General features: G+C 31.8%; 2 protein-coding genes across 8 annotated transcripts in view; both read left to right on the top strand.

The window, feature by feature from the left end:
* The first annotated feature begins 1480 nt into the window (after nt 1-1480).
* LOC148300634 (sodium-independent sulfate anion transporter-like) lies at nt 1481-14457 on the top strand. The gene is made up of 10 exons (XM_088274497.1): nt 1481-2051; nt 4117-4287; nt 7592-7812; nt 8356-8503; nt 9755-9919; nt 11060-11221; nt 11574-11674; nt 11760-11945; nt 12058-12231; nt 13794-14457. The coding sequence occupies exons 1-10, from the start codon at nt 1784-1786 to the stop codon at nt 14190-14192; spliced, it is 1995 nt and encodes a 664-aa protein (XP_088130623.1). The 5' UTR covers nt 1481-1783; the 3' UTR covers nt 14193-14457.
* Nucleotides 14458-19831: 5374 nt separating this feature from the next.
* The window catches only part of LOC148300635 (prominin-like protein), a 123958-nt gene continuing 118901 nt past the window's right edge, over nt 19832-24888 (top strand). For all 7 annotated transcript variants that reach the window (XM_088274513.1, XM_088274510.1, XM_088274512.1 and 4 more), the window contains exon 1: nt 19832-20688. In XM_088274513.1, the coding sequence (XP_088130639.1) occupies nt 20373-20688 (316 nt within the window). In that variant the 5' untranslated portion in view covers nt 19832-20372. The remainder of the gene's footprint in view (nt 20689-24888) is intronic.

The raw sequence follows: 24888 nt of genomic DNA on the forward strand, positions 1-24888 counted from the left end.
GGAGTGCATTTCTACAGCGTTCACTCTGCTTTCATCCTTCCTTTGCCAGTTCCATGTTTCGCTTCCATACATTAGTGTCGGTACCAGCACGCCGTTGTGAACCGCTAGCTTTTTAATGTCACAATAGATTTTAAGAAATAGTGGTATGGATTTACCGAGTAAAAATTAAATTAAAAATATATAGATATCACTATAAGAGACTGCCGAATAAATTAAAGTAAATATCATGCTACAAGATATAATATCAAATAGATCTGGCTACAACACAAGCATGGTCACTCGGTCTGTAAATTGTGAAAACATTTCCTTTTGATCAATTGAAAGGGAAAAATATAATTGTAAATTTATGGGAAGCAAAATCGACTTTCAAAGTAAGAAAATAGGTTAATACAATATTATGATGTGGTTTTCAAGTCTATTGTAGACCCATGAAATCAGGGTGTTTACCTACTTATTCTTATGTACTTGTTTTTAAAGTGGTAGTTATACAGAAATTAAACTCACTAAAGTCACTTTGAATATTAAACAGAGATATATGGTTTGCATAAAATTGTATAAACAATTTCGATATCACAAACAAAACTAAAAATTCTCATTTAAAAAAAATTATGCTTTCAATTCTTTATACAGTTTCTAAATTGATTGTGATTCTATTTTTATCAAAAAACCTTTGACAAACTTATTTGTAAAAACGATCAAACTAAGCTTACTTGTTCATACATTTATGTAAAAATGTTCAAGGTCGATGGCAACAAGGCGTCCTAAAGTTCTCCGGAAATATGGAAAATCGTGGAGCCCTTGCATGTGTTTTCTGATTGGTCATTTGACTTTTTAGTGACCAATCGCAGGGCAGCAAGTTATTTCTTCATATTTTACCGCGAAATTTGACTCTTGTTGAACATGTGATTAAATTAAATCCATATTTTTAAACGAAATTAAAAGTCACATTAAGGTTAGATTCATGTTTAAATTCGTTTTCTTTTTATTGATTTTATATGCCGAAAAATAAGGGAAAAAAGTTTTGTAAACGCAAAATATTAGTTATCTGCTAGTTCTTTTCCTTTTTAGATGCGAACCTTGTGATGCAAATCCAAATTGATTGTTTTTGTTGTATTATTATATTTTTATTGTAACATTTTGAATAAGTAAAAAGAAAAATCACGCATTATTTTGATTGGATTATTTGTATGTACAATGTATGTATTATATTTGAAAAGTCAGAAGGATTTATACGTAATCTTAATGACGACGATCGTGATTTAATTTTAGACTTAATTACCACACTTTTGAAATGTTCTTAATACTACTTAAGTATAAAAAAAAACATTAAACAAAGATCCGCGTCTCTATCTATTCGACAATATTTGCTGTATGAAATTAAATTTCTTCCAAAAACTACAAGAATACCAAATACACATCTGTAGCTAATGATAATAGCTGCATAGATGTTTAAATCTAGTCAACAGTCTACCGTCAAGTTAGTGTCGAGATAAGAGTGCGACCACTTAATGGCGAGAAGAAGGCTTCGTAATTATTAATGGAATACGAAAACTCGGTCGAATTTTCATCTGAGAATCATTTTCGTGCAACCACCGGTCGCGCTAAGTTTTCCAACGTAACGGCGTCATAAAAATCGAACGCAAATGCATAGTTTTTCTAATATTCGTGGCTGATAAACCTCGTAAACTTCCGTTTAGTGAACTTTAAAACATTGAAGACGAAAGGAAAATTCCGTCGAGGTGCTATTATTTATTCAGAAGTGTTATCTTTTACTTTTATCGTCATGACCAACGACATATTCGAGCTGGAGGAAAATTACAAGAAACGGAGAGATATTTTCCCCGAGAAGAAAAGCAAAAAGACGACGTTGAAAAATATTTTATACAGACGAATGCCAATTTTTGAGTGGTTGCCGAAATATGATACGGTCACGGCGATTGCCGATTTCATTGCTGGCGTTTCTCTAGGTTTAACGCTAATTCCTCAAAGTATAGCGTACGCATCTCTAGCTAATTTAACAGCTCAGTATGGACTATATTCGTCGTTCATAGGTAAGCAGAGTTTTTTTGGGGTTGATTAACCCTTTACAGTATCTTTGAATTTGTACGTTTATATCACTTGATAAAATTAATGGGCTTTTTTCAATCAGTATGAATATTGAATTTAACATACTCTACGAATAACAGGGCCTTTTTTAAAATTCTCTTTGTATTTATAAAAATCCGAAATGCCAATAATTTCATTTGCAAAAATCGACTATCGAAATGTAGGTTATTGAAAAATTGGCACCTAAATTAGTATGAAAGTTCCCAAAGACGATAGTTTCCCGTACAGGATACGTAAACTGGGCGGTAACGGTAACAGTAACAAGGGTCGAAATTCTTGATTCTTGCTGTCAAAACAACTAATGACATTTCAGGTGATGAGATTACGAATTGCTCATTATTCTCCCAATAAAAACAAGTATGTTTGATTTTTTATTTTAAAAAAATCATCATACCGATTTTCTTATGATTTCTTACATAAATCTATATTTCAATAAAAAAAACCTATAAATTTTTATGAACTTCCCTATTTCTCAAAACACATTGAGTATTATTTGTAACTCTTTATAATAATACTGGAAAAGTCGTAGGAATAGTTTTGTCCTGCCAGATTCGTCATCCAAACCACGAGAATTGTAATAAAATTATATTAAAATTGTATTAAATGTAAGTATTTAGGCTCAACACAGGCTATGCCTAAAGAGCCTAAATGCAGATAAATTATATGTACATGTATATTTAAGAAATAAATAGATAAATTGAAGAAAAAAAACGATCAGAATCAGAGGTTCGCAACGCGTCTATGCCTGCAGCCTGTTGACGTCAATACTATAATGAGTGAATCACAGAACCTAATGAATGGCCATTTGTAATTGAGTATTTACATCAAATGTACTGCTTCAAATTTTGTGACGTTTTCACTTCAAAATATGTTATGAAAGTTATACCTGCCGACATCATTTTTTTATATGCGTTTTGTTTATTTGTTCGTAAATTTAACGCATTTTGAATTTCACGGCAATGTGCATATGAATCATTTAGTCACGCAATGACGCGGTGTAGTTAACGTAAGATTATAAATTATTTGTTAATTAACTGCACAACAAAGACATTGTACGTAGCGTGACGTCGTGAAATTTGGGTAAACGCTTGTTAAAAAGTCGTCAATAGGAGTACGTCACCCCCCAAACATGAAGGTTAAGGACCCATTTATGGGCAATATGAAAAACAAACCGGTTGATTTTTATTTTTAATTTGTTTTATTTTACCGTACGTTTAGCAATTAGACCCAGCTTCTATTTTTTTAAAAATATTTATTAGTTACTTTAGAAAATTCTCCTTGCCAAGGATTTATAGCATATTTACTTTATACAGTATGTCTTAAAAATGAAAGTAAATGTGTATAGTTCATATTGAATTAATAAAGTTGATCCCTAAAAACAATACAATAGACACAATGGATATAATATCTTATATCAATCAAGATTTGTCACATAGCTCATTTATTTGTCTTATTCGTCTTGTCATATTTTCTAAATAAGACACTATTAAATCCAATAGATCTTTATGTCCTGTTGCCTCATCAATTTTTGTCAACTGTTTACCTTCTTTTGCGCATTTGTTTCCAATTTAAATCTTTCTTCAAATTGGAAATATAATAAAAACCATTTAAACCCAGCTTCTGTTGGATCTTATTTATAATCTTTGATAATAATATCTCTCCTTATTTATAGAAAAGTTTTATATTTTATATTTTAGTTATTATACAGACCTGAATGATGGAAGTTTAACTTCTGAAACATGTAGTCTATAATAAAACTCAAGTGGTAAAAAACGAAGTGTTTTCTTTAATTATTGTTACATGTCTTACCACAAAGTTAATGCTGAAACAATAAATAAAATATAATAATATCTTATGATAATAATACGTTTATCAAGATTTTTATTGAGATTTTTGTCGTGGAATAAGTTTATTGAAATGGGAATATAGAAATCTTGGGGTATTTACTAATTTCCAATACAATCCTCCCATCAACAGGTGTATTTGATTGATAAATTATTATTATTTCAGGTACAATGCTATATGCAATATTTGGGACTGTAAAAGAGGTATCAATAGGTCCTACAAGTCTCATGTCGATTCTGATATTTCAATACTGCAAGGCCCTTCCCATCGACTATGTCATTCTACTGGGATTTCTATCCGGGCTTGTCATCATACTGATGGGTATATTACAACTAGGTAAAATTATTATAACTAACTAACTAACTAACCATCACGCCGCTTCCCCGCAGGGGTAGGCAGAGAGAATAGAGCGCCACACCACTCTGTCCTTGCAAACATTCTTCGCCTCTTCCACGTTCATGCATCTCCTCATACATACCCGCCGATTGTTACGACTCCTAACCTTACCACTTTCAATCATACCTGATCGTGCCATGTTTTTCTCGGTCTTCCTCTGCTTCTTTTCCCGCTAACATTCGCCTCATAAATTTGTTTTACCGTTCTTTCCTCACTTATTTGTTCCACATATCCAAACCATCTCAACACACCTTTCTTAATTTTATCGATAATGCTTACCTCAGCTTTGCATTCCTTCCTTATTTCACTATTCGCACATCTATCATACATCGTTTTGTTACACATTCTTCTGAGAGATCGCATTTCGACTGCATTCAGTCTACTTTCATCCTTCTTTTGCCAACTCCATGTTTCACTTCCATACATTAGAGTTGGAACCAGGACTCCGTTGTGCACTGCCAGTTTAGCTTCCGCTGATAGGTTTTTATTTGCTATAACTGATTATTTTAAGTAATTATTGTAAGTAATTATTTTAAGTGATTATTTTAAGTAAAATGATTATTTTAACTAATTTTATAGTATAACTGATAAGTTTTGAATAAATGTATGGATACTTATTCTTGGTCATATTTCTTATGACTGAGGAATGCACCCTCTGGGTATCATCGGGTTTGTCAGGTATTTGGATAGCAGAGGGAAGCGTAGCTACAGTCAGCTCCATAAATGGTTGATCCAGTGATTTGGCACACTTTATTTTCTCCTTTTTTCATTCACCTTTTCAAGTAATGATAATATCTTCAGATCTGCATTTTTGGCGTAGCAAATGGCAAGTCCATTACGAAATTTGACAAAAACTTGCAAGTCTTAACTTTGATATTAATTTTAATCATTATTTTTAATTTTAAAATCAGCAAATTTAAAAAATATAAACTGACATTGATATTTTGTAGTTTTATCTTTTTTGCACATACATTCGAGATTTGCAAAAGTGGATAGCAAATCAATCGTAGCTAACTTGAAAATTAATAAAAAAAAATGTTAAAAAATTATTTAATAATAAAACAATGTTAAAACTTTGTTATTGTATCATATTTTATGTGTTTATTACATTATCTGATTTTGGTCTAATGGAGTTAGTAATCTTTGAGTTGCATCCATTCACATACCTTAATATTTAAATACTATTTTATTCGTAAAATTTTGTCAAATTTGAATAATTGTTTTCTGATAAACATATATTGCTACTTTTATAAATTGGATAACACATGTAAAGGGAGCCGCATTTTAAAAAGGAATTATTTTTAATAAGAATAAAAAATATTTGGATGTAATAGTTATTTTTATTCCATGGAATTCCTTCCAGTTCCATTGCACAATGTCTCCATATTCCAGCTAAATATACAGAACTTTATCTTGATTTTGTGGTTTGTACTAGATAAAACTTGTAAAATGGTATCTTCTTGGAGGCATTCTGTGCTAGCTCTGATAGCAAATGGCACAAAAATGTATAACATAAACGTTGACAAAAGCAAATCTAAGGAAAGCTCAGAACGGACTGGAAGAAACCAGAATACTCTTTATTTTAGAATATTGTTCCGTTTTCTGTCTAAATAAAATAATATTATATTCAATCGAGATACTCTCTTTAATAATCCCTGATGGGGTTTTCTTCATCATAAATTTCACCTTAATTTCTTGTTCTGATATATTTTATTTTATTTATTAATAAAGTGCTTATTTATCCATAAACTTTTCTATATCTAAATTAATAAACACTATAAACAGGGTAAAGTTCTACTAATTACTTCATTATGATATTTTTTAATATCTTTTACCATTTTTTAGAAGCATTCTTTTGTTTTATAAATTTTGAAAAAATCTACTTTTATGAAAATAATCTGTTGGTATACTTTTCTTCTGTCCGCCTCCGTAGTGTAATGGTCAGCATGCTCGGCTACCATTCTGCAGATTCCGGGTTTGATTTACAGGGGGGGGTCAAATAAATATAAGTGATTTTATCACTCTAATATTTATTCAATATTACCCTGGACTGGTACCTGAAGCGGAGGGCTTATCACCTTTCCTTCGTGTGTTAACGATCAAGATAACACTGCGTCTATATGATGCAGTGCCCTATAGCCATTGGGGTGCGGATAAGGGTTAAAAAAATACTTTTCTTATTTAAAAAAAAAAATCATAACAATGTTTGTAACACGTATATTTGTAATGACTTAAAAGTTATTAATAGTTGGAGTTCCATCGTAAATTAAACTGTTGAATTTGTTGAAAATTTCTTTGCTGTTTTCTTTTTTCTTTTATTTTTTGTTTTGTAAAATAGTTACATATTCTGTTTATTTCTTGATAGCGCATTAAATGTAATCTCATCTCATTATCTTTTATTGTTGTTATTAAATAAGCATACTGATTGGTGAAGACTTAACTGAACAATCCGATACTTGGTACCTTGGATGGCAGCAAATACAGTTAAAATGTCATTCGCCTGGTAATTGTGTTCCAATATGGTTAATTGTTCTCATTTTTCATGAATAGTTACGAATATTTAGGTCACTTCTGTAAAAGCAAGAAAAACCCAGGAGGTTTTTTTTAAATAAAAAAAATAATCGCTTTTGTGAAAAGTTTTTAAAACATATTTTTTATGATTTGGTGTCACTTCAATGTGAATAACTAAGGGTAAAAATTTAATTAAATAAGAATTCAACTCAGTATTGAATTTTTTAAGCATAAAGTTAAGTAATATAATAAATTACATTTCGATATTAAGTTTTTCCAAAGTAAAAGATGACAATCGCTAAAAATAGGTAGAGCCATGCTTCTTTACCAACATAAATATTACTTTTAAGTACATACAATCGCAATTCAGAATTCTGGAGCAGATATAAATTTGAACATTGCAATATTCGCTGTACTGGATACATTATTTTGACAAGATTTCCCTTTGAAAACATGAACTGTGTTTAACATATTTCATTGGATAAAATTGTCAATATACTAAAATGACATTTTTAAATCTAGTGAATGTATGAAGATAATGCAGTAACCATATCCTTTTAATATTTTTTTTCTACTACGTGATCCAGTACTTGAAAAAATCAAATTCCTTGAATGGGTTTCGAGGAAAATCAAAATCATGATGGATAAAGTATTAAAAAATATGCCTGTTTTCATTTACACTAAAAATAATAATGTTACATCTTGTTTTAGATACTTTTTGGGTATTTTTCAGGTTTTTTAGTAGAATTAATATCCATTCCTGTGACAAGTGGCTTCACATCAGCGACAGCCACTATCATCATTGTCTCTCAGCTGAAAGGGATCCTTGGTATGCGGTTCAAGGCCGAGAACTTTCTGGACAACATTGTCCAACTCTACAGGAAACACCAGATGCTGAGATGGCCCGATGCTGTACTCGGTGTTGGCTGCATTATCTTCCTGATGTCACTGAGGGTCTGTAATAAGTGATTATCCACATACTTATTGTCTTCTCCCACTTCCCAATTACGCACATTAGGTCCAGGAAATAGGCCAAATTAAGCGGCTGCCCCAATGAACAGAAATAATAGTTGTAATGTTCTTCACCCTAAATTTCCTCACTTATATCTTCACGATCAAATACATTCCACTTAACTTACGCAGAACTGATCATCCAGCCTTCATACAGTCAACATTAGAGTTAACACTGTATTGATCTTATACAGTCAAGGCTAGAGTCACTATGTTGATCTTATACGATGCCCTATGCACCACTGGACATGGATGGGAGATAAAAGAGAAGAAAAATTACAAAATTTTAAAATGGATTCATCAAAACAATATTTATTAATTATTTACAAAAATAAAACTAACATGTATGTAATTAATTAATGTTATGTAATATATGTATGTACTTGTACATATTATACTATATTTGTTTTACGATTGAACTGATTTTAAAAAATTATTTACCATATTAATGAATACAGAGTAAAATGGTATTATTTCCTATTACAGAAATTGAAAGATGCTCCAATTAAGAACTTAGCAATTAAGAAGACATTATGGTTTTTATCGACCGGCCGGAACGCACTTGTTGTATTCATTACAGCGGTGATTGGTTATCACTTAGAAGTTAATGGCCAAGCACCATTCCTTCTCTCTGGTAAGATAATTATTTTCAATCCATAATACTGATTAATTCATTTGTTAATCCAGTGTGAAATGGTGCCATCAAGTCTTAACAATTTTTGCTTCGGTATGTTTCAATACGTCCGCCTCCGTAGTGTAATGGTCAGCATGCTCGCCTACCGTTCTGGAGGTCCCGGGTTCGATTCCTAGGGGGGTTTAATAAATAGAATTGATTTTTTCACTCTAATCTTTATTCAATATTACACTGGACTGGTACCTGAAGTGGAGGGCTGATCACCTTTCCTTCATGTGTAATCGATCGAGATAACACTGCGTTTATATGAAGCAATGCCCTATGCACCATTGGGGTGCGGTAAAGGATTTATTATTATTATTATATTATTATGCTTCAATACAGTGCCTTCTTGATCAAATTAATGCTGTGATGTGAATATAACATTTCACATCACCGCCAAAACAATATGTGAATTAATTATCATTTATTCCACCACTTAACTGACGAATTTTGGTGAGAAAATATGCCGGTGCAAGAAATCATCACCAACAAGTCGAAACAAAACAGTCCAAACACCACTCGGGTTATTTAATAAAAACAAACGGGTCAATATTTGACTCTGGCAAAGCAGGACTGAGAAGCTGGAATACGATTTACCTAAGCGGTGCTCGGGCTCGTTAAATGCAATACATACAAACTCCTTGCCCGAGTCATGCTCGGGGTAGTCAGGGAACTGGTTAATTGATGTCTATACATTTTTTTGGTTAAATTGATCGATACCACTTTAAACAAACTGAAAGTTTAGCACAGACTTTTATATTTATATATCGTAGTCATACAGGAGAAAGTGACCAAGTCATTTCTTACAAAAACGTGATCATTGACTATTTGATATCTTTCTAGCTTAATATTGCCCTGAAAAAATCCCAACGGATTTTAAACTTGGAAGTATAATATACTGACTTGGTAAAAATGACTAACTGCATTGATGTATATTTTCTTTGCAAGCAAGTGACTTAAATGGCCCTGCTGAACATTTTACGTTTTGTTAGTTGGTCACTTTCTCCTGTATGACTACGATACGTGAAATCCTTAAAATTATTTGACATACGAGGAAATGCCTGAAAATATTTTTTTAAATTTTAGAGCAATTATTTTATTTACAATATGTTGCATGTTTTATGTTATTGTTACACATATTCCTTTGCTTTGTAAACTTTTGTGTTTTTTGTATAAAAAAAGTTTTAAATTTTGAAATAAATATTACAGATCGAGTTCCTGTTGGTTTACCAGCATTTGAAGTTCCAAAATTCAGCGTTACTCAAGGAAACCACACCGCTAACTTTGTAGAGATGTGCTCTAAGCTTGGTACTGGGATCTTAGTGGTGCCAATCACGGCTGTTCTCGCCAACATCGCCATTGCAAAAGCTTTTGGTGAGTTCAATGTGTACACCCGGCACATCCCTTTGAATTTTTGTGTGCACAACATATACCCAGGGTTTTTTTAAACAAAAAAGGTTTTGGAACTCACTTCATTTCAAGCTTTTTATCAAATAATTGTATTCAAATATCATTTAAATATTCATTACAATACCATATTTTATCATTTTGATGAATTAAAATAAATATAGATTGTAACTACGTAAGCGCAAACATTGTTTCTTGTAATTGATTTTATAAATATATAAAAATAAATTATCTGTAAAAAAGATGACGGAATGACGTTCTATCGCATTACATGGAAAAGAAAAGCCTTGCCTATATCTGTTATCCGCCTAGTTGTTGATATGTGTGACTTACATATTGAGAGTTTGTTTATTGATTTTGCTTTAGCACGGTCCTATTAGAATCGAATCCGAGCCTTGAACAAAAGTCAACTTTTAGTATCACAGTGATATCTTGTAGGTCCAGAGATGCAGTTTTCAAAAAAGGTATACACATTCTAAAAAAGACTAATAACACTGTTTATAAAGTCCAAAATAGCTTATTAACTACAAAGATTGACAAAAAAATTATGGTCGCTGGGTTTATTATCAAATTATACGAAAGCTTCAACACTGCCATTGTGTTTTGAATGTTAACTTTGTTTTGGGCCATTTGTGCCTATCAAGAGAAATGTCTTCATGTTTTTTTATTTCTTAAAACAATCACCGCTCTCTTGATGTACACACATTCAAAAAAAATTTTTAAATCATGAAATACAAAGTTAACCATTTTTATTTTGTTTATATTCTTCCTCCAAATCCCTGTAAATAATGCTGTGAGTAGAGTATTAATTCAATCAAAACAAATAAATAACACTAATATTTATACTCATACATGGTCTTGGTTAGGTTAGCCATGATCACATTTATGACCCATTTACATGAGACCAATTACTAATAAATAACTGTCTCGGACTGTACGTTTACAATAGGTCAATAGACAAGCCGATCCAGTATGTAAATGACTAACCATAATAGCTTCCCTAAGGAAGCTATTTGCAAGAGGAGTATTTAAAAAGTTATTCCATTTATTTAATTTATAATTCTGAGATTAATGCAATTACGAGTTAATGATGTCTTGTTTCTTTAGTGACTGGGAAGAAGGTAGATGCTACTCAAGAGATGATAAGTTTGGGGATTTGTCAGGTGATGGGAGCTTTCGTTCAAGCAGTGCCTTCTACTGGAGCATTCTCACGTTCTGCTGTCAGTAACGCCAGCGGAGTGCGGACACCGTTCTCTGGAATATACTCAGGTTATATATCAATGTTATTTCTACAGATTTCTAACAAAAATAAGCATTAAATTTATGAGCAAAGTTTATTAGACCACCTATCTTATACCTTTTTCACAGAAGTATCATGTGGCAATAGTTTTGAAAAAGTCACCAGATTTTTTTTTTATATATGGTTACATTCTTTGGGATAAACCTAAAGTAGATGGATGGTTTAATTAAGATAAATTAGCGGTCAACTTTTAAAAGGAATTAGGCATGTTGATGGAAGTTATAGCTGGGTTATCTTTTCTGAATCAATTCTTTAGAAAGGTTCTCTTAGTGAGATTGATGTAAAGCTTGAAATACAAAATACAATTTTAGATTTTTCTAGGAATCCTAACATTGTTGGCATTGACGTTCCTCACCCAGTACTTCTACTATATCCCTCGAGCCACTCTTTCCTCGATTCTGATATGTGCTGTCGTTTTCTTGGTAAGTTAAATAGAATTTGGTTTTAATAAAATTAACGAGTCCTGTATCTTAAAATACTCAACTAACCTGAACTGATTAATTCCAGATTGATTATAATGTCATACCTTTGATGTGGAAAGGCAACCGCTGGGATGTATTTCTGACAAGCGTAACATATTTTGTATGCTTGCTGAAAGGTGTGGAAGTAGGAATTCTGGTCGGAGTTGTGGTCAATATATGCTATTTAGTATATCTGACGGCCAGACCAAGTGTGGAGATCAAGCGATCAAAGGTTAATTTTTTTTATTAGATTTTGTTTGACGTCTCAATGAAATACCGTATATAATTAGAGTGTGAATTTAACAAGTAATGTTATTTGATATGAATACTTTTATTTTTTGCAGAGTTCTACTGGATGTGAATATGTTTTAGTAACTCCTGAAATAGGATTGTATTATTTGTCAATATCATTTCTAAAAGGAGTGATTCTAAAAGCTGCTAGGGTAGAAGGAGAGAATGTGCTACCTATTGTGGTTGACTGTTCCAAGTTTCAGGCTATTGACTATTCAGCATGTAAAGTAAGGATAATTAAGTAATACTTTTTATAGCATATATTGCCAATCATTACAATCGAACCCAATCAGTATTATTTTTGTGGCCCTTGTGCACCTGTATGTACATGTAAATCCATTAAAATAGGGAGTCGATGTTAAATTTAAATGAATCATTCATTAATTTGACATAAAATCTTTAGAGTTACTGTCCATAATGGTAGTAACAATGTGGTAATGGTAGAAGCAAAACTGTGTGAATTGTGAATGATTTATTACAAAATAACAAATAAAACTATAGTTAAAACAAAATCAAACGATGAAATGAAAAAATATTTACAAAATATTATTAAAGGTATTTATTCTAAGAAACGTAGAAAATGTAACCATTGTTATCTATCCTAACGGTTGACTTTTTTAATTCACAGAAATTAAGTTGACTGGGTCAACCATAGAAACACTATGTTGTCATATGCTCTAAACTGAAAATAATCCAAGGTTTTTTTTTCCAAATTTAGATTTTAATTTTAAGATATGTACGCATTTCTAGTTGACTTGTGGAATGAAAGCAGTAAAGTAAGCTTCTAATTTGTCATTTTATAATATTTTAAAACTTATTAAGCATAAATATAAATTTTTAATTAATGTTTTACTTAGTAAATACCACTATTTCTTAAAATCTACTATAACACGTGTTTCGATGCATTCCGCATCATTTTCAAATAAACTAAATGATGCGCAATGCATCGAAACACGTGTCACAGTAGATTTTAAGAAATGGTGGTATTTACTAAGTAAATCATTAATTAAAAATGGATAGATTTTACTACAAATTGACTGCCGAATCAATTGATGAAATCATAAATATAAAGTCTATTTCAATTAAGAACTTATATGTATATTATACTTATATGTCCGCCTCCGTAGTGTAATGGTCAGCACGCTCGGCTAGCGTTCTGGAGGTCCCGGGTTCGATTCCCATGGGGGTCAAATAAATATAAGTGTTTTTTCACTCTAATATTTATTCAATATTACCCTGGACTGGTACCTGAAGCGGAGGGCTGATCGCCTTTCCTTCATGTGTTAACGATCAAGATAACACTGCATTTGTATGATGCAGTGCCCTATGCACCATTGGGGTGCGGATAAGGGTTTGAATGAATGAATATTATACATAATAAGTAGACCTTGTACCATGTACCACAATTTGACAGTAAACAAGAGTTGTCGATAACATGCTAGAATGTAAATACGAACCATAATACATATAATGTAGATGAAACATATGACATAAGAAGATAATATCGTAGTCGTACAGGAGAAAGTGACCAACTACCAAAACGTAAAATGTTCAGGAGGGCCATTTAAGTCACTTTTGCTTGGCAAGAAAATAAACATCAATGCAGTTCATCATTTTAACAAATCAATATATTATACTTTCAAGTTTAAAATCCTTTGGGATTTTTTTCAGGGCAATATTAAGCTAGTAAGATGTCAAATAGTCAATGATCACGTTTTTGTAAAAAATGCACTTGGTCACTTTCTCCTGTATGACTACGATATGTATGTTTTATTTTCTTTGTCTCCAGGGCTTGGAAGATTTGACAAAAGACTTTGAAAAACGCACTCAAAAATTGGTATTTTTAAATGTGTCTGCCAAAATTATCGCTGTACTCGAGCCGCTAACTACTATCAACCCAAACACATATCACTGCCAGACAGAAACAGAAATGCTCGATGTTCTGTTCATGATGAAGGCTGATGAGGTCTTGAGGATGGAGACAGTCCCATTGCTTTCTGATTCTTTCAGAAAAAAAGACAGCATTTGTTCGGAGAATTATTCGCCCTATGAAATCAATGAACCGAAGTTGGAGAAAGTTTTCATTGAACCGATCAAAGAAGAACACCAGGAAAAGTCAATGACAATAACAAACAATGATTCCAAAAATGAAAACCACCAGTTGGGAAATACAAATTCCAATACTTAACATTAAATACTCTCAGGATCGTTACTTTATTGTCATTTTTACAAATTAAGTCTAAATATATTATTTTTAACGTGCTGGATTTATAAATGGGATGATTCAATACTCAACTAAGTCATACTATTATGTAACAAAATAATATGTACCAAAAATAATGTATCCAGTTCTCTATCTATAAGGTTGATTGGTTTCACGCAAATATAAATTATGTAGAAATAATTGAAAACCATGTAAATATGTAATTTTACTATCAATACATTTATAACAATTTTAAATCTGAGCTTTTTTTTTTAACCTTTTGCACTCTATACTTTTTTGGAATGTGCATGCCGCCAACTCAATCAAATTCCGAAACTTATTAACTATTTAATTGTACTTATATGATTCTGGTTTAATTATATTAAAAAGCAAAAATAACATTATATTGAAAATATTGGGTATTAAGACTTTATTTTCTTGGCACCATAGTGGCGGCACTCAAACCATGCATGCCACCTCTATAGCTCTTGTGCTAAGGGCTAAATTTCGATTTAACTAAAATTATACGAAAGTTTTGAAATCTCAACAATATTTTCATATTTAAATTAAATAGAAGACCTCTTTTAAAAAAAAATTACATTGTTCCATATAATTTGGATTTGGTGGTTTATATGCAGATTTTTTGATTATTTTTTGTAATTTTTTCATTTATCTAAATCGGTGGCAAACATCTTGACAAAAGTCATTACTCCCTATAATGCAACTCCTGAAGTGTTTTTAAAATAAAATAAAAAATACAAGGCAGAGACTGACCGGAGTATTTCGTCGTAACGTAACACGTTATTATGCGAGCATTCAGGTAGTCAGTACACCGAGCCGAGCGCTCCATAGTTTCGGATGCTCGTAGATGCTCGCCGCGAGCGATGTTACGACACTATGCTACGACGAAATGCTCTGGTCAGTCTCCACCTTAATAGTTTTTTCACCAAAGCCAAGATCTATATTTGTAATGAAAAAATAAAACTTAAATATTTGTACATAAATACATAAAATGAAAAGATCCTTATAACAACCTGTGTTTCTCAAAGTGACATATCGCTCACTCCTTTCAAGAACGTCATAAATCAAAATACTTGATTTTTCAGAAGAACGTTTTAAAAGTTTAAAAATATAACACAATGTATTAAAAATAAATATCAAGCCATTTACTGAACTTTTTACTGTGCAACAGCTATTTTTAAATAAAACCTGAAGGTTTTTCTCCATTTGAAAAATATTTAGTTTATTTAAAAAAAATAATTAAACAATACCTTTTCTTCAAAATGCAAAAACAACACCTTCTGCCCTGTAGCGGTTAAATATTAAGTTAAAAATATGCCTCTTTTGCTGGGATATAGTACATTTTCAAGGCATTCCGAAAACATGGACAGCTGAAAATTGACTATTTTTGATTTATGACGTTCTTAAAAGGAGTGAGCGATATGGGTCTTCAAAATTGTACAATACTAGTTTAGGGGAATATTTACATGCCATTCAACTGAAAATAAAAATTGATAAAATCATTAGATTTTTTTTGGGGCTAAAAGATCTATCGCTCCTAATATTTTTCGCCAACCTAATTTTTTCAATCTTTTATACTCACATAATGTATCATTATTTTGCTTATTAAGAAAATAAATACACATATTCTGTTGTTTTATCTTTACATTTAATTACTGTTACATTGCATTTTTTTATATTATCATTATTATGTGGAGGCCTATCAAGCCATCTGATTCCACCACTTTCAACTTACTGTTGTCCTAAATATGTTATATTTATATAATTTAAACAATCTGTTTTTTATTTGTTTTAATTCAAATATAGATAATTTCAAAAGAACTATATTTGTCACTGTCAATATAGGTCCATAAGTGTTAATTTGTATCAGCAAGGATAAAATGAACCACAAATAAATATCTTTTATATGAATGAGTAATGTCAAACAATTTGCATTTCATTGCGCGTAATAAACAAATGTACATATCAAAAGTTTAAAAAAATAATAAAACCATTTCTTATGTGATAAGGAATATGTTAACATTTTTTTATGGTAGTACTTATCTTACCACAAGAAAAGTTTTATAGCTTGCATTAAACTAATTTAGCACTTACAATAATATCATAATCTGTGCATACAACTATGACTAATACGTTTCGGTTGAACCCTACATTCAAGGCATAGGTGTCAAAAATTTACAGATACGGCTATGGTAATTCTTTTTACATTCTTTAAAAAACAGTGCATACAGCACTTCATTGAATTCATACAGTTTTATTGATGCAATCCTCGTTACGAACTCAGATTGTGGGCGCCGAACCAACGTCAAATATGTCTTGGTGCAGCAACAAGGTGCAGGCTCTGCATTGAGGATGATGAGATGGTTAATGTTGTTACTAGTCACCTAAAGAGTTACATCCGCAAACGGTTGATCACACCGAAATTTGTTAGAGCACTCTCTCGTCCTTTGGTCGTCAGATTTCTAGTTCTAGTTTCTAGCAGTCAGAACTTAAAGACCTAAGACTATACAGTAAAATCTAAATTAGGGAACCATTACAACAGATTTATATAGATCACAGTGATGTCATCGGAGTCTTGACAGACACTGACAAGGGTTGAGGAATCAGAATAATAATAATAAGAAGAACCAGTTTGATTTTAAAATATCCAACCTATAGGATCCCAAACTAATAGATATTAGTAAAAAAAACATATTTAAGGTTTGTATTTTGGCTTTTTCGGGATTGCCTGTGATGAGTCAAGATAATTACTTTTCGTATAAAAATGCTTAAAAAAAAAATTGTTTAACCCTTTGGACGCGTAAATCGATTAAAGTCGCCCGAATTTTCATCTAGACGCTAGATGGTTTTTACAAACCATGGACTAAAGTAAACAATTAAAAGGAATTTTATAGAATACTTTTTATGGAAAATTTTGCATTTTTCCAATCAACTTTAATTTTTTTGCTACAAACTCTTTTTTACATAGTAAATAAGTAAACTTGTTTGTCAATTACACAAAAGGGATACATAGACGATCAGTCCTGCGCTTCAGATTTGTTAAAAGTATATTTCATGGGATAAAGATGATGTTAATAGAGGCGCATGAGGCATGGGACATTATTTCATATGGGAAAATAAATGAATAAGGCATAAAGGGATAATAAATAAAGAAATCTATTTCTTTTCCAAAAGAAGAGTAACAGCAATGGACACGGTACTGGGAGTTGCATATCTATTTTATACACACATGCCTATGTAAAATGGACATATCGCTCACTCCTTTCAAGAACGTCATAAATCAAAAAACTTGATATTTAAGGAGAACGTTTTTAAAGTTTAAAAATATAATACAATGTATTAAAAATAAATATCAAGCCACTTATTGAACTTTTTACTGTGCAACAGATCTTTTTAGGTAAAACCTGAAGGTGTTATCCCCATTTGAAAAATATTTAGTATATTTTTTTTTAAAAATTAAACAATACATTTTCTTCGAAATGCAAAAACAACACTTTCTGCCGTGTAGCGGGTAAATATTAAGTTAAAAATATGCCGCTTTTACTGGGATATAGTACATTTTCTGGGCATTCCGAAAACACGAACAACTGAAAATTGACAATTTTTGATTTATGACGTTCTTGAAAGGAGTGAGCGATATAAGCTACATATACTGCAAATTTTAGGAGTCTTTTCAGATAACAATATTTCTACATATTATTTTATGTCATTTATCTGCAGGTAACAATATTGTGGTGTAATGGTGAGCATGTTTAGCTACTGTGCTGGAGGTCCCGGGTTCGACACCCAGGTAGGGGTAAAAATATATGTAAACGATTTGACACTCGAATATTTATTTAATATTACCCTGGACTGGTCCCTGAAGCGCAGGAGTGATCACCTTGCCTTCATGTAAGTAACGATCAAGATAACACTGCGTCAATACGATGCAGTGGTTGGAAGAGTAGAAGAACAATTTATAGGATTTATGTGTCACATATTTTCACATAGTTTTTTTTGGATAGTAAGATGAAGACATGGTGACCAATATTTTACGCTTTAGGTGTCAGTTCAGGGTGACAAATAAAACATTAAAGTGAAAAATAGTTAATATTAAAAGTGGTTCTGGGTCGGTAACATTGATGGTGGTGCATGATAGATAAATGTGCTTACCGCTGCACTATGGAGATGGATAATGACATATTTAGCTTGTAGATGGGCTAGCTATAGATAGCTTATGGGGCGAAAATTTGGGTCTAGTTTTTTAAGTTAAAAATTGGAATGAAAACAAAAATTAATACATAGGTACCTACTGGCGGAGGGATTTTCAACGTTAGTAGGATGTTATTTCATGAATAATTATGATTATCAATAAATAATCATTTTAAAAGAAAAGGTTCGTACGTGACATTTTTAAATTACATTTATCCTTTCCCAGTAAATTCATTTTAGTTCATAGATTGATCTAAATTGGCAAGAGTTTCGTTATAAGCTTACAAGCTGTTGTGCGAGATGAAGATCATTAAAGAAAGAGATAGATGCTAGGGACGCGGTGTCGTAAACCATTGGAAACTCATACCCGCAAGTTTTATTTTTTGTGTTGATTAATTTTTGCTTGGTTTTTTTTAATGTTTTAGTTTTATTTTTTATGTTGATTTAAAAATACAATAGGAGATGGTTAAAACACGTTTTTTATAAAGTGCATTCGGATATATCCTGGGTCTTTTTTGCTATTTTGGTTTTATAGCCCCTAGCGTAAAAAAAAACAAAAGCGCTGCAAGGTAAATTTAAATTGATCTTAAAGGAAACAAAGGTTAAAGAAAAAAAGACTTAAGACCTCGCTTTGCTGGCGGGACACACTGAATAAGGCTACATGCATGTAATGTATAATGTATTTTTTTAAGACTTAAAGCCTTACGCTGAATTTACAGCAAATGGAAGAAAGTCATGAAATTAATGAAATAAAAATTATGGGCGAATTGAAATCACCAGACGCCAAAGATACAAAACAATTTATTAGTGAATTGGAAAAGATTTTGACAAAAAAAATCAGTTAGTTTCCCTGAAAAATTCTATTCAAAAAAAAATCTTAAGAAAAAACAGCAAGAGATTACTGATTAAAAAAAGTGACTGTTATGATTTATTTATATTTTATAAAAATAATTAACAAACTTCGCAAATGTTTTGTTCTTCAAAGATTTTTTTGACAGTTCGTTTATGTCTCGGATATTGTATAACGCAGGTCATGTACGTCACCCGCGAACCCACGTTATAACCGACTTCCACTGCAATTTGTATTAGAAATATGTAATTAAATCTATAGGTATGTGTAAAATAGTATGGATTATTTGAATTTTTGAATAGACAACGCCGATAAAGAAAATTAAAAATACTATTTACAATTGATTTAATATTTTTACCTGCCAAATTGTTCACAAAAGTGTAGCTAATTTGATTTGTTTTAACGGTAATTGTAATACATTGTACGGCTAATCAATAGAATCGTAAGTTTTCAAAACTAATTTTAAAATGTGTTCTGATAAAAATTTATTTTTATAACACGATCTAAAATGTTTGTCTACCCTGTAAAAATAAACATTACTGGTAAAAGGATCCACCGGATCGCAGTGCGCTGAGAGACGTCGGTCGGGTAGGTCGCGCGTCCGTTCGCTTGACCGGCCATTTTTAAACAAATCGCGTTGTATCCCTTAATTTAACACAAACCTCGACGGATATCACAGTAAATATGTGACAAGTTACTTGTACAATGTGATTATCCACTAGTTTGATAAGCGTCTGCAAGAAATACAATCTCGGGTTTGTTACATATGTTTGGGTGTTGGTTACAGAATACGGATCAGTGACATTTTGAAGCGCCGGTGAACACAAGTCGACGATGCTGCTTGACAGGTCAACTCGACCGTTTCTCGTGAAAGCATTTTAGTTAAATATATTATAAGTTTTATTCAATTCAACCAAAAATAATTACTTTTGACCTTGGTGATCGCGAGAGCGTATTTATTTTTTATTTACATTGATAACAAAGAAGCGGGGTGAAGAATCGGGAGATTACGCACAATTGTGATTTTTTTAATTATATTTTTTCAACTTTATCTCGATCTATTCGTGTGTTTTGAAACAAGTGAATAATCATAATAAGGCAAAATGACTCAAATTCCGAGACAGGACCCTTCGAAGGGAAGGTTAGCCTTAATGGCTGCCATCGTCCTCGTTCTGGCGCTGGGTTTTGACGTGCAATTTGCGCAAGGATCGTTCACCAAGAAGATGATAGGGATCAGCGAGAATTTGGAGAAAGCTCTGTCTGATGTTCTCTCTACATCCGACATCAAGTACACGGAGCCTTGTATAAATGCTACTTATGAATCTGACACGGACTTCTGCCCTAAAGGAATGCAACATCTTTACAATCTGACGACGATATTCATCGACGTCATCCAGAAGAAACAAGCTTATCCTGAAGGTAATAAATACATTTTAAATACTTTGTAAACATGTCGCTCACTCCTTTCAACAACGTCATATATCAAAAATCGTGAATTATCAGTAATGCTTGTTTTCTAAATGCCCAGAAAATCTACTATATCCCAGCAAAAGCGGCATATTTTTAACTTAATATTTACCCGCTACAGGGCAGAAAGTGTTGTTTTTGCATTTTGAAAAAAGCTATTGTTTAATAATTTTTTTAAATGTACTAAATATTTTTCAAATGGATAAAAAACATTCAGGTTTTACTTAAAAAGATCTTTTGACAGTAAAAAGTTCAATAAGCAGCTTGATATTTATTTTTAATACATTTCTTTATATTCTTAAACTTCAAAAACGATCTCATGAAAAATCAAGTTTTTTTTTATATATGACGTTGTTAAAAGGAATGAGCGATGTATGAACTTAAGATTTCCCAAAGCAAAAAATAAGAGGAGAAATAATACAGAAAAATCATACCAATTAATTTTTAATTTCTGCTGTCAAATATTTCAATGTTAGTCTTTTCACAGTAATTGCGTAGGTACCTATAACAATTATTATCATTAGGTACCTATCCAGAAAGCAGTGGTTATTTGATATCAACGAAATGGTAACATACGGTTTTTATCGTTATAATTGGTACATACAGTATTGACATAATGATTACATTTTCAAAACAATTATTTCTCACGAATATTACGACTCGCACTATGTCACTATAATTGTATGAATTAAAAAGACCAGTTTTACTTTCGTAATTCTTAGAGGATAGCACAGGAAGACGTATACAATATAACGGGTTAAAAAATTAGTAAAGGGTTCCATTATTATATTAAGTACTTCGGGACGCGGATCTGACTTGGGAGGATGCAAGGGATGTGGGCTCCATATGCTCCACCTAGGGAGCGGATATGGTTTAATAATAATGTTGGTGCTTAGAGCGGTTGCAGTAAAAAAAACATGATCGCCAACCAGCTCCCTTGAACGTGGAGCGGCACCATAGAAAGAAGAAGAAGAATAAGAAAGAATATTTGTAGGGTGTCATTGGTATAATAGTCTAAAACCAGATTTGCGGGACTCCAGCCCTGTTGCGTTAGCCGCCATATTGAACTATGCATGTTTTCAACTTTTGTCTGAAAATGGCAATAACTATACGGCTGTCCAAACTTAAAACACAGTAAGGTACATTTTTTGTAGTACTTATGTTTTTTTTTGCATTTTTGGACTAAGTAGAATCTACTGAGTCCAAACTTGCAAATAAAACGTACTACAAAAAAATGTTCCTTACTGTGTTTTGAGTTTGGACAGCCGTATACTTGTAGTACATATTTTTCAAATTCTCTACAACTTTACTTCATAATATTTTCTCTAGTATCGATATTTTTCGAATTCAACTTGATAAAGGGGGAACAAATTTAGTTTTTGTACGATCAGGAATTTTAATTTATGTTTTTGTTAAATGGGTTTCATATTCTCATTTTTTTATAAAGGTATTTATTATTATTTTAAATGAATGTTACTATTATTTTAAACAAAAGTGCACGTATAAAGAGATGTATGGATGTGAAAAAACGAAAAATGTCTGCAAGTACAAAAGAGTTTGACGGTCTATCCTCACTGCCTACCGCTAACCTGGTTTTACATTTATTTGCGAACGTCAATCATATATTTTTATTGATTATATGTACACTCATACTATTTATATTTACATGAATTACATGCATGTTGATAAAACATACTCGTATTTAAATAAACATTATTATTTCCTTGTTTTAATAAAAACAATATCACATATCGCTCACTCCTTTCAAGAACGTCATAAATCAAAATACTTGATTTTTCAGGAGAACGTTTTTAAAGTTTAAGAATATAATACAATGTATTAAAAATAAGTATCAAGCCACTTATTGAACTTTTTACCGCGCAGCAGATCTTTTAAGGTAAAACCTGAAGGTTTTTTCTCCATTTGAAAAATATTTAGTTTATTTAAAAAAATAATTAAACTATACCTTTTCTTCAAAATGCAAAAACAACACTTTCTGTCCTGTAGCGGTAAATATTAAGTTAAAAATATGCCACTTTTGCTGGGATATAGTACATTTTCTGGGCATTCCGAAAACATGCACAAATGAAAATTGACGATTTTTGATTTATGACGTTCTTGAAAGGAGTGAGCGAGTGAGTGATGTTCTCATAAGAACAATGAAATTAATATTGAAACTCACGTTTTTTACAGTTATACTATATTAGAAAGTTAGTCAAAGGTTCTCTGTGCGTTGTGTCATTAAAATTTCTATTTTTTTTGTATTATTAAAATATTGTCACTTAAGGCCCAGCAATCAATAGCCAGCAATAAAATATTATTTAAATCCAGGTAACAGTTAACGTAATTGAATTTTTTGCTTAAAACGCCGATTTTTTTATTGAAAAAAAAGTTTTTCTTCGTTATAAATATATGGTTTTGAAAGGCGAATAGTTACTAGGCAGGGAGTTAAAAAAATAAAAATATATTTTTTCTATTTAAGTATATTTAAAAAAAAAAATATCCAGTATACATTATTTCACAAAAAATTAAGACATGTAACCTCTCCGGTAGTCCCCGGTGGATATGATTGTCCGCCTCCGTGGTGTAATGGTTAGCGTGTTTTGCTACCGTGCTGGAGGTCCCGGGTTCGTTTACCAGGAGGGGGGGGGGTAAAAATAAATATGAGTGATTTTACACTCTAACATTTATTTAATATTAGCCTGGACTGGTCCCTAAAGCGCAGGAGTGATCGATAACCTTGCCTTCATCTGTTAACGATGAAGTTAACACTGCGTCAATACGATGCAGTGCCCTATGCACTATTGGACAAAGGGTAGAAGTAGAATATACGATTAGGGACTAGGACAGCTCGGTGGAATTGTGAGTAACATTCGTAAGTTTCCACGAACTCTCACAGCCGGTTACTTTTTTCGTGATGAGCCTAATAACCGCACTCAATCCACGTTCTGTGAATCGGGAAAGCAATTAACAGCGACCCATAAATGCAGGATATAAAAATGGTATCTATTTTTGTAACCAGAACATGTGGTATTCTTATTCAAACATCGGTTTCACATCCCCATTTATATCATATTCATAGATAATAAATCGCTCTTTCTATTGTGGATTCATTCGAGTTTGTGGGTCGTATGGTCATCATGTGGAGCAAAATCATATGCTCTAAGCACCTACTCGATTTGTGATAATTAATATAAAACTAACTAACAATCAGTATTTAAATTCTTATTACTCTGTATAAATTCTGTTTAATAAATGTATCTGAAATTCGTGAATTCGTCAGATCAGTCCGAGACGCTGAACACAGACTAATGGTTGACGGTATGTACCTACGTCTACAGTTTTCTTTCTCTACCAATATGACGGGTCTGCCTGACTATAAAAAAAGCTCTGTAGGTATAACAACCATTTACTAACGTCTTTTTTGTGTTCGTATATGGGGCACTTCATTACAAACTAGTCCAGGACCTATTTAAAAAAAAATGAATAAATAGATTAAATAATCGAATCATTTGAAATATTAACCACAAACAAGAAATTCGGCCTAGCAAATTAGTCTAAGACCTACTTAAAAACAATACATGAAAACTTTTAATTTCAAATTTGGAATAAAGGTGAATAAATAGATCAAATAATCGAATCATTTGAAATATTTACCACAAAACAAGAAATTCGGCTTAGGAAACAAGTCTAGGACCTACTTGATAACGAGACACGTGAAAACCTTTGATAAATAGCTTCTTTTCATCTCACCAATAGATGTCTCTAGTAATGTTCTAGTGATTCAAGAACAACGTTTCGAAATTGGTTCATATATATATATAAAACTTCCAAGAATTTCAATAGTGTGGTTGTCAATAAGGGTAGAATTTGTGAATGTTACACGTGTGTAAAGTGATCACTTAAACCAGACTATGACGGTCGTCAGCCCCGTAAATGCCCAGACTTCCATATTCTTCTTCATCTTTGATGAGATGTCAAAAAATAATATGAAAAATAACTCCTATAATTGGAGATAATCCCGATTTGTGAACAAGTATTTGGACACATTCAAAATGTTGAAAACCATTTCATTTTAAATTTGGAATACAGATGAATAAATAAATAAAATAATTCATTCATTTGAAATATTAATCGCAAATAAGAAATTTG

The sequence above is a fragment of the Brachycentrus maculatus genome, unplaced genomic scaffold (genome assembly GCF_059751285.1).
Source record: "Brachycentrus maculatus isolate JH-2025_06_01 unplaced genomic scaffold, ASM5975128v1 h1tg000683l, whole genome shotgun sequence".
Taxonomy (NCBI): Eukaryota; Metazoa; Arthropoda; class Insecta; order Trichoptera; family Brachycentridae; genus Brachycentrus; species Brachycentrus maculatus.